The sequence below is a fragment of the Lotus japonicus genome, chromosome 2 (assembly GCF_012489685.1).
Source record: "Lotus japonicus ecotype B-129 chromosome 2, LjGifu_v1.2".
NCBI classification, from domain to species: Eukaryota; Viridiplantae; Streptophyta; class Magnoliopsida; order Fabales; family Fabaceae; genus Lotus; species Lotus japonicus.
Genome location: NC_080042.1, coordinates 32,071,178 through 32,090,057, shown reverse-complemented (window position 1 = coordinate 32,090,057; position 18,880 = coordinate 32,071,178). Strand labels below are relative to the sequence as shown.

The window sequence follows — 18,880 nt, the reverse complement described above, 5'->3', positions numbered from 1 at the left end:
TCTATCCACCATGCTAATTTCTTCCATACGCACATATCTACTCAAACTGTGATTACTATTTGAGATCCCTTCCTGCAATGTCACAAACAAAGCACAATGTTAGAAGAAAGAGAAGAATCAATTAGGAAGGGTGAATAAGAACATAATCAAGGAGTGAGTCTCCAACTTGAGTTTGAAGATCAAGCTAACTAACTTTGAAGTACCTAAAAGAACACTCTTATTGGTCATAAAAAATAAATCACTTAATCGCAATGCAGCAAGGGGCATCATCCTAAAGGCCTGAGGTAGCTCTGAACATGTACAAATCACATATGTAAGGCTAAATATCTTTTTGACATTTAAGGATAAGAAAATGGTTTCTAAAATCCTTTAAAAAGGCCTCTGGTTCATTATGGCACCTTCTCAACCTAGATATTTGGACACCACAAATTTCAATTTGAGGTAGTTTTTTTATTAGAGTAACTAATTACGAAATAAATTAATGTAATGAAAAATACATTTAAGGAAAAAGATAAACAATTAACTAAAGAATGAAAATAAAGAGAAGGTTTGATAGTTTTCCATTTCAACTCTTAAATACACTCAACTTTCAGTATCTATTTTAAGTTATTTAAAATACTAGTTCAACTGCAAAAAGAAATTAGTATGTGCAAAATTCTTCCCGAATCTGTGCTATTTAATATTTTCAGACTATGCACTTTTTTTTCAAAGTCTCAGGGCACTACAAATCTAAACAGATCGGTCAATAGACCAAATAAGAAGATTCTAAAATGCAGACCTTAAATGAATAGAAGAAATCCATTTGCAACTTACATTCTTAGTCGCTATATTGAATTGGTTATTTTTTTAAGAGGAGGACTTAATTTACACTGGTGTAAATCTAAAACTCTTACACTCACTATTGTCCATTGATCTCATTTAAATCTGATGGCTCTTAATAATTAAGATTAGTAGGTCACGTGCTTCTATTTTCCTTCCCAATTCTCATAGCTTTTCTCCTTTCAAATTTCCCTAGCCGTTGATTTTCCATTGAGCCCACATGCTGGTGCATTTGAGGACGCCATAAACAACCATGGTAAACATACCGGTAACAGAGGCGAGGGTGTATAAGTTGACATGCTCTTCCCAATTCGAGCCCCAATTTTACGAACTCGGTCACCCTATTTTCTGTAATCCCTGGATTGAAAGAAAAGTAAAAGATCTAATCCTGCAAAGCAACAAGATCCCAAATCAAGGAATCCCCTTTATGTGGTGATGGGTTGTCCACGAAGACAATCCCAAATTATGATGCAGGGTCCTTAATTAGATATGGTTCTGTCAGGGAGTAATTCCCTTGCTTTGATCTCTATTTATCCGTGTTTATCACCCAGTTTGTGCAAACCTCAAAGTGACATAAACCAAACACAAAATGACAGTGACAATGGTGAGGACTGAGGATTGGCTGGGGAAAATTTGTGGGGAGAAAAAAAGATGAGAACTGGGAAGGAAAATGGAAGCACGTGACCCACTAATCCTAATTATTGGGAGCCGTAGATTTAAATAAAATCAATGGATAATAATGAGTGTAAAAGTTTTAGATTTACACATGTGTAAATGGAGCCCTCCTCTTTTTTTAATAAGCAAATGTTAATTGTTAGTAATGTTACTAAATTAGTCTCTCTTCAGTGTTCAAACCCTTCACTTTTCATCTCACTGAACTCTTATGTCCCCTAACTCTTACCACTTGAGCTAACCCTCGGGTATTCTAGTTCTCCAAACTTAAGTCACAAAGGCCACCAACAAAGCTTCAAACACAACTCAAAGGCTTCTTCGCCACTTTGTAAATCAAAGTCGTGGGGTGTTGTGGACCATCATCATAGTCCAGCAATCATAGTTGGCTGAATTCATGGTTGCAATAAACCAAACGCCTGATGAATGGGCTGGCCATAAACACCATATATGTTATGTTGTTATTACATAATTCCCTCCTATCATCATTATTGTAATTAGATGACCTCAAGTATATAATGGGCACCTTAACCTCGTAATAGACAAGTACACTTAGGGCCCGTTTGGTGACCAGGACAGGATAGGATAGAACAGGATAATAATCATATTCTGTTGTTATCTGTTGTTTGTTGCGCCAGCAGGATAGGATAACACTATCTTGTCTCATATTCTATCTTGTCAATCATGTGTAAAAGTTATCCTGAGGGGGAGCTAGGATAGAACAGGATAAGATATCAGTTATATATTTTCTTTCAATATCATAACTTCAAATTAATTTATTTTAATATTATATAATTTATAATAATATTAATTAATAAATATAAAAATATTAATTTAACTATAAAAAAATTATTATTCATAAATAGTAAAATAGACTACTCACTTACAAATATTGATTTATTAATAATAATATACTAATTTAATATTTTCATCTCCTATTATTTAAAAATTATTTATCTACTTATATAATAGTTTAAATATAAAGTATTTTTGAAATAATAATATTTTAATTTGGTTAATTTTTATTGTTTATCACGTGTCACAACTAAGTGAAAACCATTGATTACAAATATTAATTTTTTAATAGTAATAGATTAATTTTCTATTTTCATCTCCTATTATTTAAAATTACTTATAAATTATTCTTAATTTCAAAAATTTATAATTTAAATATAAAGTACTTTTGAAATAATAATATTCTTAATTTAGTTAACTTTTAGGCTTAATACATCAGAAGACCCCTGTAATTGTAAAGGGAATCAGTTTCAGGGTCTGAAAATTTTTTGCATCAAATTGGGTCCTTAAAATATTTTTTTTAATCCAATTAATGACAAAGTGTGGCAGCAGGTGATGTGGCTTGATTTTTAGCTGATTCAGCTTTTCCAAGTGGCATTTTAATTTTTTTTTTAAATAATTAATTCCAAAACTTAATTTTTTATTCCCAGTCATAACTTAAAAAATAAAAACTTGATATAATCTTAAAAAAAACCTAGACTAATCAAGATTAACCCCAAATTTAATCTGTTGAGCCCCAACTTAATATAATACTAATCCTATCACCTTCTTTTCAAAGAAAATCCTATCACCTTCATCTCGAAACATTTTTATTTTTCATTATCTTCAACACTTTAAATTTTTTATCAACAACAAACTATTAGAATTCAGAAAGATTGAAACTTCAATCACTGTGGCAATTTTCCAGATCGAAAATTGCAAACTTGGACACCATAGAGTATGTATAATCAATTTCACTCCTTCATGAGGTTCTCGAGGAGGTGCTTAGCTCCTTCAGGTTCAGCAAAACCCAGGGTCTCCTTCATTTCTTCTCTACTCTCACCCCTTCTTCTCTCATTGCACATATACAACCCCAGATCCAGCGAAACCCACCCCACCACTTCCTCTCACAACTCCTCCTTCTCCTCCTCATCCTTTCAAATCTTCAGATCTATGTGAATCCTCCTCTCTCTCTCTCTTCTTCCTCCAGATCTACCTCCTTCCCTCAAAGTTCGCACCTTTACTCCAAATCCATGGCAGGGAAATAGGTTTCGATGGCGTGACTTGGTGGATATGGTCTACATCTAAGAGAAGGAGAGAGACGATGAAAAAGATGATGAACGGAACATAGTTCGGTGGGGTTCTTGCGGTGCTGCCTATGCGGTTTGTTTCGCGGTGAAAACGAAACCCTTTTATGCTTCTTTGTCTCATTTTGAATCCTTAAAATCCCAAGCCCTCATCTTCTTCATGTATTCTTCACATAACCCAAATCTAGATAAAACTCAAATTGAAGAGAGTGAGAGGGGGAGAGTGAGATCGTTTTTTTTCCCCGATGAAACCCATTCACTTCTTGCTCTGCGTTATCTTCTCATGACTCTCCTTTTTGCACCATTTTTTTTTTCAATGAGTGTTAAATTGCGTAACTTTAATCTAAACTGAATTTTGAATATTGATGTTCAATTACTAGTTTGGTTTGGTTATGGTGATTATTTTTTGAATTTTATTTTTGAAGTATTTGTGTGTTGATGATTTGTTTCTGGATTTGAGATGAAGAACATGGTGAAAATGAACATGAACATCAACATGATTGAGGTTGAAGATGATGGGGCTGAACAGATTAGATTAGGGATTAGTATTGATTAGGTTAGATTTTTTTAAAGATTATATTAAGTTTTTATTTTTAAGTTATGACTTGGAATAAAAAAATTAAGTTTTGGAATTAATTATTTAAAAAAAAATTAAAATGCCACGTGGAAAAACTGAGTCAGCTATAAATCAAGCCACATCACCTGCTGGCACACTTTGGCCTTAATTGAATTAAAAAAAAAATCTTAGGGACCCAATTTGATGCAAAATTTTTTCAGACCCTGGAACTGATTCCCTTTACAATTACAGGGGCCTTCTGATGTATTAAGCCTAACTTTTATTGTTAATTATCACGTGTCACGACTAAATGAAAACCAATTGGTTAACTGCATAATTTTATTTAAAATATATGCTATATTCAAAACAATAAAATAGGCTAATTAATAAAATTTAAATTAATTCTATTTATTTTAAAATATAGACTATTCATGAAAATGTAAAGAAATTAGATTTAATAGAATGATCAATTTTTAAATGTATTTTTTATTCAAATATAAATCTGATACTTTTTTCCTTATCATATCATGTTCTTATCATTTGCACCTCAAACACAGGATATGATAAGAGTCTATCCTGCTCTTATCATATCATGTTGTTATCCTGTTCACATATCATATCCTATCATATCATATCCTGACCATCAAACGGGTCCTTAGGGTTTTGAAAGCAAAGTAAGGTGTTCGACCGATCAACTTATGCTCTAGTACTAGCTTTTATTAACACATTCCAACAAAAGTTAGGGGCAAGAGATGAAGGTGGCACGTAGCCCCCCTCTAATTCCGTCTGACATTAAATCCTCATTAGTAACACGACTTCTCTCAATACTCCCACCGTTCCTGATCTTTTGTATTAATTTTTGGTCTAAATTTCAAAATTTTTGTTCTTTTACAAACCCAATGCATTTTTTCTCAATTTATTCCAAGTATACCCTCATTTAATATTATATCTCTCACCTACCACCTCTTATTTTCACCAATCAAAATCATAACAAGTTTCTTAACCAACAACTATAACTCTCTCTTCACTTTATCTCAACATTAAATAAGAGTGTTTATGTCAACAAATATATCAATCATTGCACTGTTAAACAATGTGCATAACCTTAAACAACAAAAGATCAAGAACAGAGGGAGTATCATCTTAACACGAATGTCGACGCTAATAGTACTAATAGGTCGTTAGTACACACAAATTGAGGATCGGTATTCATGAACAAAAATGATTGGTGAAATACGGTACACTAAAAACCACACACCGCAACACCTCATTACTGACGGTTTATGATAGCTACAAAATATATTTTATCAAGTTTTTCACTTTGTAGCAGACTAAAACCACCATAAAAAGGTGTCTGAATCAGCACTATTGATGAATGCTCTATCTTGCAATCTTTTGACTTAAATTACATGATACATCATTCATGAATGACAATTACACCGGGTAAAAACAACCCCTTTACTCAAATGTTTTTTCATAAATACTTTTCATTCTTAATTAGAATTTAATGTGTGTGTACCATCAATGTACACTTTTTTACACATTCACCCAATTGAATTCCGCCACATCAGCAAATATGTCCTTGTTTAAATTAAAATTTAAGTTATTATTTCACCTGCGTGACATTATGTGATTGGCTATCATTATAGTGCATATCCATTAAACTCTTTTAATTTTAAGTTGGGAAAAAAATCCATAATGTGATTGTCTAATGGCACATTCTAGGTGATGTTGGAATTGAGTTTATCATTAGCCGATGTTAATCAAAAGGCTCATCAACCAAACTCCTCATGTTCCTGAAGAAAGTAAAAGCTGAGTAAGATATGAATTGAGAAAGTGCATAAATTAATTCCTGAAAAATGAAATTTATGTTTGCGATTTATCAAACTAAACTCGTTATCATATTTTCATTTAAAAATGTATAAAATCCTATCTTTTGTCTCATGCGGAAGAAACGCATGAGAATCAATCGTCCATATGTTGTGGGGGTGGGACCCTCCCACTCATCTGGAATAGAAAAGAACAGGGCCTTTGTCGTGCATTACCCACCCAACTCATGTCAACTACTAAATCAAAAGCTACCAACGGTTGTGATTGATGGATGCATAACCTGATCAGAAAAAACACCGTTCGATTAGTGGGGTCCCTTTCTGCAGTAAACGGAACCATACCTATTCAACACTGTTTGATTATATAAACACTCACCTGGGTAAGCCTGTGTTCTTTCTCACACCTCTTTAATTTTTTTTTTTTCTTTGTTTTTCCCCCCTTTCTTATGGAGCACTTAGCTTTGAGCATCTTTCAGCTTTGAATCTGTGTAAGTACTTTCATCTTTTAATCTGATTTTTTTTTATTCTGTGAATTTCTGTTGCTGCTTGCATGTTCTAGGGATTTTTCAGATAGCATGCCTTTTTATTAAAAAAATGAAAAATGGCATCTCATTTGATTTATTTGGGTAGCATGTATTGGTTTTCTGTGAATTGGGTTTTTGTTTCTTAGGTCAAAATTTGATTTTGTGCTAACTTGAAGCTGGTTTTACTGATTAGGATTAGGAATTTAATTTGAGGTACATGATTGGGAAGAACAATTGGTGAGTGGTGATGTCAATGTTTATCTAAAGGGGAAATTTATGAATTTGGATCCTTAAGATACACTGAATTGAATATTAGCATGGTCTTAAGATTACTGTTAGTTAGGGATTGACTTGATTAAAGCAAGCCTTTACTTGTTAAATTGGCCTCTTAAGAAGTTTATTGATTTGCTAAAGTAGACTATTTTGTACACTGTTTGATGCACTATATGACCAGTTCCTTGCTCATTTACCTTTGATATACTGATTCAGATACCTGAGATAAAGAATTTGAAATGGATTCAAAAGGGAGTTTACGTGCTACCACCTGGGCAAAGTCTTCTTCCTTAACAACCTCTGCTGAAAATGGATTACAGACAAACATATCCTCGGCGGATTCTTTCTCTTTACCGGGCTTCGGTTCGCTACATAATCAGCACAAATGGCCTGATCCCTCTATTTCAGATTATGGGGTCAGGGAAGAAGCCCCCCTACAAGGGTTCAGCCAACCTTCTCAAGCCCAGACTCTGCTTCCTTGCGACACCAACAACAAGATTAAGATCCCTGATCAAGAAAACTGTCCACTGAGTGAATCATCACAAACAAATAGACTCCAAAATTGGGATCCCAGTGTGATGTTGTATAACCTTTCCTTCTTGGAAAATAAGATTCATGAGCTTCAGGATCTAGTCCACCTGATTGTTAGTCAAAAAGACCAACCTAATGAAATTGTGACACAGGAGCAGCAGCTTATCACTACTGATCTTACATCAATTATTGTTCAATTGATCTCTACTGCAGGCAGTCTTCTCCCTTCGGTTCGGCAGACCCTTATAAATGGTAATCCTTTGGTGGGACAGCTTGGCCAACTTTGTGGAATTGCTGTTCCTTCCGGATCAGGTCCAAGTAGCAGCTGTATTCAACCACAAAATAATAACGGAAATAAACTGTCTGATCAATCCATGCAGAATGATCTACCTAGTAATCGCGAAATGGAACAAAACTACATGGAAGAACATGAATATAAAGATGAAGATGCAGATGATGGTGACAACCTTCCACCTGGTTCATACGAGATTTTACAATTAGAGAAGGAAGAAATCCTCGCACCTCATGCGCATTTCTGTACAATTTGCGGGAAGGGATTCAAGAGGGATGCGAATCTTCGAATGCACATGAGAGGCCACGGTGACGAGTACAAAACCCCAGCAGCCCTTGCGAAACCGCATAAAGAATCCGGGTCTCAACCGAAGCTTATTAAGAGGTATTCCTGCCCTTATCATGGGTGCAAGCGTAACAAGGATCACAAGAAGTTTCTACCTCTGAAGACCATTTTATGCGTCAAAAACCATTACAAAAGAACACACTGTGACAAAAGTTACACTTGCAGCAGATGCAACACCAAGAAGTTTTCAGTCTTGGCTGATCTAAAAACTCATGAAAAGCACTGTGGTAAGGATAAATGGCTTTGTTCATGTGGCACAACATTTTCGAGGAAAGACAAGCTTTTTGGACACATTGCTCTTTTTCAAGGTCACACACCAGCAATTCCCTTGGATGAAAGCAAAGAAAACAATAAGGTAGGGGGTATGAACTCCTGTTTGGTGTCAAATCCTTCAACTGAAAATGGAGTTCAAAATATCATGGATGCAAGAGCTAATATTGATGATCCTATCAGTTATCTGTCATCATTGAACTTTGAAGCTAACTTTGGTGCGTTCAACGAATTCACTCGACCTCCACCTGAAGAATCAGAAAGTTCTTTCTCTTTTTTCATGCCCGGATCTTTTAAACCCGGAGGAGAATCAAGTCGTGACAATATTTTGTGACAAATTGTAATGCTGTTAGTTTAGTACTTCCGTTAATATATATGCATTTATGTCTTTTCCCATGTGAAGCAACGTGTAACGAGGCTTTTCTAGTTTATGTTAAATTTGTAAAGAAAGTTAATTAAATGTCCATGCAATTTCTGTAGAAACAATAGATTTTCATGCAATTTCATAGTACTCTTTAAGTTTAGTTGGATAAGAATTTGGATTGTCAAAATCATCCATGATCTATCGGGTAAAATACTTTAGGATAGGTGGCGAAACACGCATAATCACATTCATGATTAATTGATATATCAAATACAATAGACATATTTCCCGTGCAACGCACGGGAAAAAAACACTAGTAAAAAATTAATGTTAATAATTTATTAAAATTATTAATATTTCAAAACGATGTGGGGGGTTTCACGTGGCAAAACCTTCTAGAAAAAACCTTCATTTAATATATTATATAGATATAGATTTCTTAATACCTAATTTTGTTTTGGAAATTGTAACAAAAAAATATGCTTTGCTCTCTTGTATTCTTGCCAATATTTCTTTTTGGTATAAACATCCGGTACCGATCACCCTTTGGATCCCGCCATATTCGTGATCTTACGTGTCAAATTGTTTTCCTAATATTTAACATATTTTTTTTGAAAGTGAGGTTATAGAGTTAAAATATAAGTGATTTGTTTTTTCTTTTCTTGTAGTTTTTTGTTTGTTTTGTTCTCTTGGGCATTTCTAACCTGCATTCTTCAACGAAAAAAAGTAGATTTTTGAAAGTGAAGTTATAGAGTAAAATATAAGTAATATGTTTTTTTTTGTCAATAAGTGGTTTGTCTTAAATATGAACAACAAGCGTATACATATATGATGGTTGTGTGGCTTGGGTCTTCTTCAATTGGAACGCTGAAATTCAAGTTTTCATCCTCATCTAACTAAGAGCCTCGTGCCAAAATTGATGACATCTGAGGTTCATGCACTTAGGTTTGAATGTGCATTGAACGAATTAAGCTTTGTGCATCTTTATTTATGGGATAGACTAACCGGTCTTTACAATTGAAACTAATGTCTTATTTATGTGAATATAGGTTTTCTTATGGTAGTTAAATTATGAACTTGTAGCCGATACAAATCTTTTAGTTTGGGATCAAATCCTTAAACTAGAAATGGAGTAGAATGAGATTACACAGCAAACAAAAGGTATTTTATTTTTCTGATTGGGTCCAGCAACGTTATTTAACCTTGCTGCATGGATGATAGCAAATGTTTGCAAGAGAGAATTTTAAAAATATGGCTAACAGCTAAACAAAACTGTTCATTCAGCAAGCTGGCCTGAACTGTCAGTGGCCATATTGAGAATTGTGGAGCAGAATGAGCTTCAAGCCGCTTGCAGCTCCCTTTGATGACTTCCTCAGAGGCAAACGACAATATCTCTCCCTCAAAACTACATCGTCCTCGCAACACCATGTTTGTCCTCGAGCAGAGCTGTTTTTCCACAAGAACCTCTCAGAGAATGGATTCACTAGACTCTCACGAAATTCCTGCACTGGCTCACATAGCAACCCCTGCACCAGTCACAGAGAATATGTCAGTCACCACCACAAGTGTTTGGAGAATGAGAGAAAAATGTTGGTGAAATTATGACTGGAAATGGATTCCCTGTATTCAGGGAATCTCTACACATTATGCAGTTACGCAATCTAAGTCATTCAATCAAGATCCGTCGGCTAATATTTTAAATTTATGAACCCATGATCTTGATCGGACGCCTCTTATTGTGTAACTGCTGCGTAAATGCAAGGTATCCCTGACTGCACTCAATCATAATCCAATAATGACTAGAGTTGTTTTTAAAGGATGAAACAAGTACCAACCTCTGCCATGCAATTGATTTTCAAAGTGACATCCTCACTAAGAAGGACAAGTTGTCCATCAATTTGCTTCCTTTTATGTAGAAGAGTAAAGTCAAGGATGTGATCTTCTATTGTTGGTGATGGAATCTCCATGAAGCTCCCAATCCCACCATGAAAACTCCAACTCTCTTCACAAATTTGAGTCTGCGGAGAAGCAGGTGGGGTTGGAGCAATCCGTCTTCCTTCATCCACTGAGCTCTGGATATGAATCCACCAGTTTGTGTTCACCATACATTCTTCAACCCATTCCAATGCCAAAGAAGCCTCTGAAATTCTTCTAAATCTTCTAAAAAATGAGTTCTGTTGCTTCATACTTTGCAGTTCCCTTATGACTGACATTAGAGTAATAACAGTATCAGTGAGAAACAAGATCACTTCATATCAAACAGTTAACATAAGGTAAATAATGTTTTAAAGCTCATTACCCAATCTTGGCACGATTAATCGAGTCCCCTTGAGACCTTGTAAAAGCTGCAGAGCTTTCCTTGATTCTTTGTTCATAAGAGTAGTGGTGTCCACAATCATGTCCCAGCTCCTCTTTTGCACCAAACTAGTATCCTGCTAATGAAACAGACATTAGCATATATCAACTCTTGTTTTATATAGAATAATCATGAAGGCATGTTATTTCTTATGTAAACTTACAGAAGGGTTATTATGCTTGTCTGAAATTTCTTCACAGTCACGTACATCAATGCTTTTTTCAGCAGAAACAGGACTAGAAGTGCCTGAGATCTTTAGTGATTGGAAGGGTACCCTTTCCACTCTGTTCTTCAATGCATTTACATCATGCTCTTGAGTCAGTTTGATGTGAGTGCCAAAAGGCTTTTTCTGCAACTTTTGATCTTGGACTCTTTTTGGAGTCTGATTCTCTTTGTTTGAGGTGGGGCTTCTGCTTTCATCTGAATATATGTTGGGACCAAATTTACCCTTTGGATTTGGTGACCATCGAGACTTGGAATGTTTAATTTCTTCTAGCTTTCCCTTCTTTTTCATGCGCCGCAGGTGCAGGGTATTTGGGCTGAAGTTTTCCTTATCTGGAGTGTAGACTTCTTCTTCGTTTTCCCCATCCAAAACAGAGAAAAGATCCTTTGAGATTGTTCTATCCTTTGAACTGCATGACCTTTGTGATTTGGAATGTTTAGTTTCTTCTAGCTTACCAAACCTTTTCATTCGGCGCAGGTGTAGGGTATTTGGGCTGAAGTTTTCCTTATCTGGAGTGTAGATTTCTTCTTCTTCTTTTTCTCCATCCAAAACAGAGAAAAGATCCTTTGAGATTGTTTTATCCTTTGAACTTTGTGACTTGGAATGTTTAGTTTCTTCTAGCTTACCAGACTTTTTAAGAAACCGCAACTGAAGCATATTCGGCCTGAAGTTTTCTTTATCTGGAGTAAAGATCTCTTCTTCCGTATCCAGAACAGAGAGAAGATCCTTCGAGATGGCTTTATTAATGATATTGTTCCAATCGCTCATTGCAGCTTCATTGTCAGCATTAGAACCTTTAAGTACACTCTTTCTTGTTTGAATCAGAGGAGCATTAGTAGCTTTGCCTCTCCTTGACCAAATATTTTGATTTTTCGAACTTTTCTCCATTGTTTCTTTGCAGCTTTCAAGGGTTTCCATATCAGGTTTTGGGGTCTGGGTCTCATTTGTAATATTCAAGAGATCCTCCTGGGTCATTGGCAAATTCACTGATTCTCTCTGAAGTGGTATGTGCCATTGGTCACATCTATCTTGGTTTTTTCCGTCAGATTGTGAATCCATAGCAACTTCTTCAATAAATTTGGATTGTTGAAATATGGTACCAGGGATAACTTCTTCCACTGGCAAAAACATGTTCTGAGAATTGAAAATTCCCGCACCAACAGTCAAAGTGTCTATTGCCCTTCCATTATCTCTGGCTGTACATTCAGATTCTTTCGCTAATACAGCCTCAGCTGCTATTTTAACATCAAAAGATGCAGAATCTAAATTTATGCTGGAGCAATGCTTTTCAAATGAGTCCTCTACACAAGGGGGTAATGGTAAAGTTAATGTATCTTGTGGAGACTGGATTTGCTGCATTTCATCCCATGGAACAGCTTCCAGAACAGGAAAACTCTCATCCTCAAGTAGATATTCTGCCAATGTGTTATCACCTTCAACAAATGATTCCACAAAAGTTGGTGTTTGAACCCGGAAGCTGGAACAATGCTTTTCAACTGAGTTCTCTAAAGGAGGTGTTAATTGTGTAGCAAATGTATCGCGTGGAGACTTGATTTGCAGCATATCGGTCCCAGAAACAGCTTCCGGCACAGTCAAACAATCATCCTGATCCAATTTTTCAGAAAATGTGTTCTCTGTATGAGGCAGTAATGATGAAGTAAATGTATCCTGTGGAGACTGGATTGGCAGCATTTTGGTCCCAGAAACAGCTTCCAGAACCGGCAGACATTCATCCTCATACAGATTTTCTGCAATTGTGTTATCACATCTAACAACTGATTCAGGTAAATAAGCCGGGGATAGAACCTGGAAGCTGGACTGATGCTTTGCAAATGAATTCTCTACACGATGCGGTAATGGTGAAGTAAACGTATCCTGTGGAGACTGGATTTGCAGCATTTTGGCCCCAGAAACAGATTCTACAACTGACAAACATTCACCCTCAGACAAATTTGTTGCCATTGTGTTAACACATACAACAACCTGCTTGTCTTCAACATCAGAGGTTGGCCAATAGGCTGCTTTACTACCATAAGGCTCACTTGAGACTCCAAATTCTTCATCCTTTGATTGCCTCTTCACTTGTCCTTCATGACTCAAAGAAATACTGTCTTCCAGCATTTGAGGTGCTGCTAGAATCTCCTCTTTGACAGTTACTTCCACATTCTCGTCAAGGAATAAAGTATTGAGACATCCAAGAATTGAATCTACTGACTGAATTTCTTCCTTGTCATCTGGACAACAGGAAGAAGCATTGTCTTTCAGCATCTGAGGTGATGCCGAAACCTCGTCCTTGAGACACTCAAGAATTGAATCCACTGATTGAATTTCTTCCTTGTCATCTGGACAACAGGAAGACACATTGTCTTCAAGCATCTGAGGTGATGCCGAAATCTCCTCCTCTTTTACAGTTAGTTCCACATTCTCATCAAGAAATAAAGAATTGATAGACTCAAGAATTGAATCCACTGAATACCTGCCTTTCATTTCAACTGGACAACTATTCAACTCCTGCAGAATGATATTATTATTAGTTACAAAAAAAGGCAAGCCTTATTCCACTATGCTACACAGGAAACACACTGAAATAAAATAGAACTCTTCATGGTTATTGACTCACAAAAAAAAAAATTATCAACCCATTTAATTACTCAAACTCCAAAATAAGGTGATAGACTGACTGACTGATAGTTGATAAAAATGACCTTCTATATGTTACCAGACATTTACCATAAGCAATCGACATGTATGCTGCAAAATCCCCCACTCCATCCAGAGCACACGTCAGAGATTGAGATTTACACCATACATGTAACCTGTAAAGAATTCTTCCCAAACATGCAATTTACCAAAAGTACTCGGTCCGTTGACTCTATTCTTTTCTATCTTGATTTCATGGAAACTGTTATATAAGTTTCTATTACACTCCTTGTCTCTATACTGTTAATTAATGACTCCCTCAATTGAAATTTATTACTTGTTAATGGTACAGTTGGTGAAAAAAATTTCAGTCAAATTTTGTAATTGTAAAATGACAAACAATTTATATATAAAAGAATTGGCTAAAATGATAAACAAAAGGGAATAGAGGGAATAAAATTGTTGTCCAGGAAGACTCTTGAATCCCTGACCAATACCGAAAAGCCAAAATACACGTTGGAGAACTATATAATGTAAGATTTGACTCTCTAAAGTATGTACATCAGTGAAAAAAATGTGGAGTGATAATAGTTGATCCAAAAAAATCTAATACTTCAACGACCTACAGCCTCATAGTTCATAATGTTAACATACTTATATTACAATTTCAGCCTACTAATTTTCCAATCAAATGTTATTATAGCAAGTAATTTGCCTTCAGAATTCCACGAGAAGCTTTCAGTCCAATTATTTAATTTGTGTTTACTTCATTATTGATGGAAATTGATTAAAACACAAGGCAATTGGATTAACTAGCTGAGTTGTGATACCTAACACACTAGAACTATCTCTGAAACTAACATAACTGAGTGCTGAGTGCTGAGTGCTGAATGCTGAATTGCTGATACATGATTTATCCACCCCTACATTTCACCCTCTTATCTCATCATAATCAAATCAAAATTAAAACACTATCAACAAACCACAAGGTTATATGATTTGATGTTCATATCTACAACAATCACTTTCAATAAAAATAAATCAGTGTTGCATTTTCATCAGATAAAATATTAATTGAAAAAAAAAATACCTGCTCTATCTCTTCTTCGACTTGTTCTTCATCATCATCATCATCATCATCTTCTTCTTCTTCTCCTTGTTGCACAAGGGCATGCATCTCAGGCACAAAGGGGTTTTCCAAATCGTAAGCGCGGCTAATCGGAATCCAATGCAATCGATAAACCCTACTGGAAACCCCAATTCTCAGCGTGTCACCTTCCTTCATCTCCACCCTCACCCCTGCCTCAATCTTCCTCCCGGAAACCCACGTTCCGTGCACTGTCACCACCGGAACCGATCCAATCAAAAATTCAACATTATCATCTATGATTCAAGAAAATGAAAAAGAAAATCGGAGGTAAGGGAATTGAAGAACAGTACCAGAAGAGAGATCGATGACGGAGAACGAGAGCGAAGAGGGGACAGAGCGAATGTGGAGGTGGTAGCGGCTGATGCTAGGGTGTGTGAGCATGAGGTCGCAATCGGGGTGTCGACCGACGAGGAGGATGTCTTCATGGTCACGATGGCGGCGGCGAGGAGAATGATCTTCCGGCGGCTTGTTGACGATGAAAATGTTCTTGAGAATTGATTCGTTCTTTAGCACTGTGAGCACTGGGATTTTCCCTTCTTCCTCTTCTGGATTCTTCTCTGATGCCATGGAATTGGAAATTGGAATGGTTTTGTTTGAGTGTTGAATGGAATAGAATCAAAGAAAAGAGGTTTAACTTTTTAAGAGAGAGTGTGAGAGAGAGGGAAATGGAGAGATTTTGAATTTGTTATTGAAAAAGGTGACCGTTGTACAACGGGTAACGTGTATCAAGCTAAGCTTGGTTAAAATTCTTTAACGGTTGGTGCTGTAAGAATGAGAGTGTGATTTGATTTTAGTAAAAGGATTTGAATTTGAATTTGCTTTGTCGTGCTGAAGTAATAAGTGAAAGTAAAGTTAGATTTCAATTAATGTTTATTTATTTAATTTTAAATTTAAATGTACGATTTTATAGGATTTGCAATTTTACAAAACAAAAAAAGTAGTGCTGCACATTTTTTTTTTATATCGAGATACTTAAGCCCGAAACAAAGGAAAACTAAAGCACATTAGAAGTCCCCAAATTACGACTAAAGGCAAAAAGCCACCGCTCATTAGAATCCCGACAAACTCCTCCGCACGCCGCAAACTGAGAAGTACCCCTTACCGAACCATCTGTGTTGCACATGATCCAGATGGGTTGAGGAAGAGCCCATCACACTTGAATTAGATGGTAAGTACGACGACCAGGTAAGGAGGGGAGTGCAGAACATCCCTACAATGAGCGTAGTCGAGCAGCAACCTCAGTGCATAGGTAAAAAATATGCCAAAACTTGGGGCCACACCACTCCCGAAGGGGGATAGCGTACCCCTTTTGATGTTCTCTAGCAGCCATGGCCGAAACTCCGACGCAAAGAACTTGGGTTGTCGATGCGCTGCAACCAATTAGGTGCAAATGAGACGAACACATCTGCAATCTCAGAATAAGTGTTGCACAGTTTCCTCTTCTTCACGGTAGAGAGGACACAAGGGATCCTCCGTCATACTTGCTTGCTACACATTAAGAAGAGTACATGCCATCCTTAGCATAAAACTTGGGAATTGGTGATCATACATGATAGTATTGGTATGAAGATCAAGCAGTGAGAATTGAATTCGTGCTTTTTCTTCTACAGAAGTTTCGCACAAAATATTATTTTCATCTTTAAAATATATATTTTTCCTACATAAAATGAATTAAAAATTGGTTTGAAATTTAATCACTTCTAGTCTTTTAGCACGTGCAATGCACGAGAGAATAATTTGTTGGGGTTGATTGTCAAGTCCCACATTGCCCAAAGGACAAGTTATTGCTAGAAGATAAAGTTTGTTCTTATGGTATTTCCGCTATACCATGGAAAAGGACAAGTTATTGCTAGCGGATTCAGAAACAACACACGGGCATTGGTTGGCATTGATGCAAGGTGTGTGGTGAAAGATGTCGATGGCTGAAGAACTTCCTGGAAGCCAACATTAAGCTATATATAGGACCTATGTTCTTTGTTTTTAGATGTACCAGTCAGTAGCACTTTAAGCTTATATCTGACTTAGTTTAATATTTGCTTGGTGAGAGTGTGGTTGTACTGGGGCATTGGGGTGAGAGTGAGAGAAGTCTATGTGTTGTAACAATTTTCACATAGTGATATTTCTCTGGTTGTCGGTTTAGACAACGGTCGTGGTTTTTCCTCCGGTTTTGGAGTTTCCACGTAATTTTCTTGTGTTGTGATTGTGTTTTATTTTTCTTCAGCTCTGTTGTTTCCCAACATAATTTAAAATCATTAAAATATAATTTTTTTATTGATTATTTTAAAATTAATTGATATTATTAATTTTAAAACAAAATAGATAATTTTTTTGATATTCATATATTAAAGTATAAGTTTCTAAAAAGATTATTTTTAAAGAATTAATATATGAATATAAAATATTTTAAGTATAAATTTAATCTCAATTTAGAATCAATTAAAAATATTTAAGATATGAATTAAAATTTTAATGTTATCATGGATGTGTTAATAAGGATCATTGAAAATAAAGTAAGAATTAAAAAATAAGGATTTAAAGAAAATATAGTGATAATTATTTTTGGACACTAATAGTGATAACAAATTTGATTAAGAAAAGATTAATGTATATCGGATTTTAAAAAAAATTGATATGATTTACTATGACTATTTATTTTAAATAATAAAATTTGATATTAAGTATATTCTAAAAAAGTGATTAAAAATAAATTAAAATTTATATTAAAAATGATATTCATAATTAAAACAAAATAGTAAAAATTTGAATTTGAATTTCAAAACAAAAGTTAAATATTAATATGTAAGAATAGGTTCCGGAATGAATTTGAGGGAGTCACACTCTCATAGGTAGTGTGTTCCAGAATGAACACTCAGAATAGGTATAGGCCCCAAACCCTAGTAGATGAAGGGTAAGGTAATAGTCTAGCAATTTTTAGATAAATGCCAAAAAGTCATTTACATTGATGTGAGGATAGGGGTTTTCCAAGAAAACACTAAACCCTAATCTCTAAGCTATTTGGGCTAGTTGAGTCTTGGAATTCTCGGCCCTACTCCCTTACATAATGTCAACCGCCGCCTAAAATCACTATAACCTATTTATGTTCCTTTGCCCTTGGCGTGGGTGCCCACGCGTCTTTGACCATCCTTGGGCAAGCCCTTCTTGGGGGTGGAGGTCTCGCCTAGTCTAGTGTGAAACTCACTCTTCATTGAAAGAAAAGAAAGAAAATACTAAAGATAGTCTCATTAAGAGAGTAGAGCTATGTTTGACAGGCCTAATTGAAAGTTAAAAAGCTACGTGATTGACAAAAAGTGTTTGGTAAACTAGCTGTTGTGACATAAAAGGACATACTTGTATAATTCTTTTATATTTAACAATCCTTTTTTTTCACATCAATACCTATATGGTATTAATATTAAAATTATTTTCACTTCAAACATATTAATTTAACTCAAGTTATTTATCATCTTAAAAATATAATATTAATTTTTAATTATTTAAATTTTCATATTTTTATGAAATTAAATAGATGAATGGGAAAATCCGGCTATTGTCACTGATAAATTGCTGTGGAAAATCATACCAGCGTCCTTGGTTTGGTCCATATGGCTTGGTAGAAATGATAATCTGTTTAAGGACAAGCGTTTTTCCACTCAAGAGGTTTGGGATATGCATCTTTTGAGGGCAGCTTGGTGGGTGAAGAGCGCGTGGCCTGATTGTCCTTATGACATCTCTCAGCTACTGTCCAACTACTGCAATATCAAGATTAAGAAAAGGCTTCCTGGTCCTCGCGTGGCTCTTTGGGACCCTCATCTTCTGGGTACTCTCAAATTTAATGTGGACGGTTCATCTTTTGGTAACCCAGGACCGTGTGGTGTTGGAGGTCTTGTGCGCAATGCGAATCAAGAAATTTTGGGAATGTTTTATAAAAATATCGGGGAAGGGTGGGCTTATTCTGCGG

General features: G+C 35.6%; 2 protein-coding genes across 3 annotated transcripts; one reads left to right on the top strand and one right to left on the bottom strand.

Moving 5' to 3' along the window:
• The first annotated feature begins 6,290 nt into the window (after positions 1–6,290).
• LOC130737894 (protein SENSITIVE TO PROTON RHIZOTOXICITY 1-like) lies at positions 6,291–8,725 on the top strand. Its single transcript, XM_057589752.1, has 2 exons — positions 6,291–6,442; positions 6,968–8,725. The coding sequence occupies exon 2, from the start codon at positions 6,991–6,993 to the stop codon at positions 8,521–8,523; it is 1,533 nt and encodes a 510-aa protein (XP_057445735.1). The 5' UTR covers positions 6,291–6,442; positions 6,968–6,990; the 3' UTR covers positions 8,524–8,725.
• Positions 8,726–9,696: 971 nt separating this feature from the next.
• Positions 9,697–15,588, bottom strand: LOC130737893 (FHA domain-containing protein PS1). Of its 2 annotated transcripts, none has more exons than XM_057589750.1 (6): positions 15,213–15,588; positions 14,863–15,110; positions 11,073–13,643; positions 10,853–10,988; positions 10,389–10,759; positions 9,697–10,079 (listed from the first exon to the last, which is right to left on the bottom strand). In XM_057589750.1, the coding sequence occupies exons 1-6, from the start codon at positions 15,487–15,489 to the stop codon at positions 9,855–9,857; spliced, it is 3,828 nt and encodes a 1,275-aa protein (XP_057445733.1). In that variant the 5' UTR covers positions 15,490–15,588; the 3' UTR covers positions 9,697–9,854. The 2 variants fall into 2 exon arrangements, with proteins under 2 accessions (XP_057445733.1, XP_057445734.1); XM_057589751.1 differs by having other exon boundaries at positions 10,853–10,985; positions 15,213–15,587.
• Between the last annotated feature and the right edge of the window lie 3,292 nt (positions 15,589–18,880).

Bases quoted from the DNA above. Each gene is read 5' to 3' on its own strand.
- LOC130737893 (XM_057589750.1), bottom strand. From the start codon at position 15,489: ATGGCATCAGAGAAGAATCCAGAAGAGGAAGAAGGGAAAATCCCAGTG. The intron at 10,989-11,072 runs GTAAGTTTACAT...CTGTTTCATTAG, and splicing joins ACAAGCATAATAACCCTTCT to CAGGATACTAGTTTGGTGCA. The intron at 10,080-10,388 runs GTTGGTACTTGT...TGACTGGTGCAG, and splicing joins AAATCAATTGCATGGCAGAG to GGGTTGCTATGTGAGCCAGT.
- LOC130737894 (XM_057589752.1), top strand. From the start codon at position 6,991: ATGGATTCAAAAGGGAGTTTACGTGCTACCACCTGGGCAAAGTCTTCT.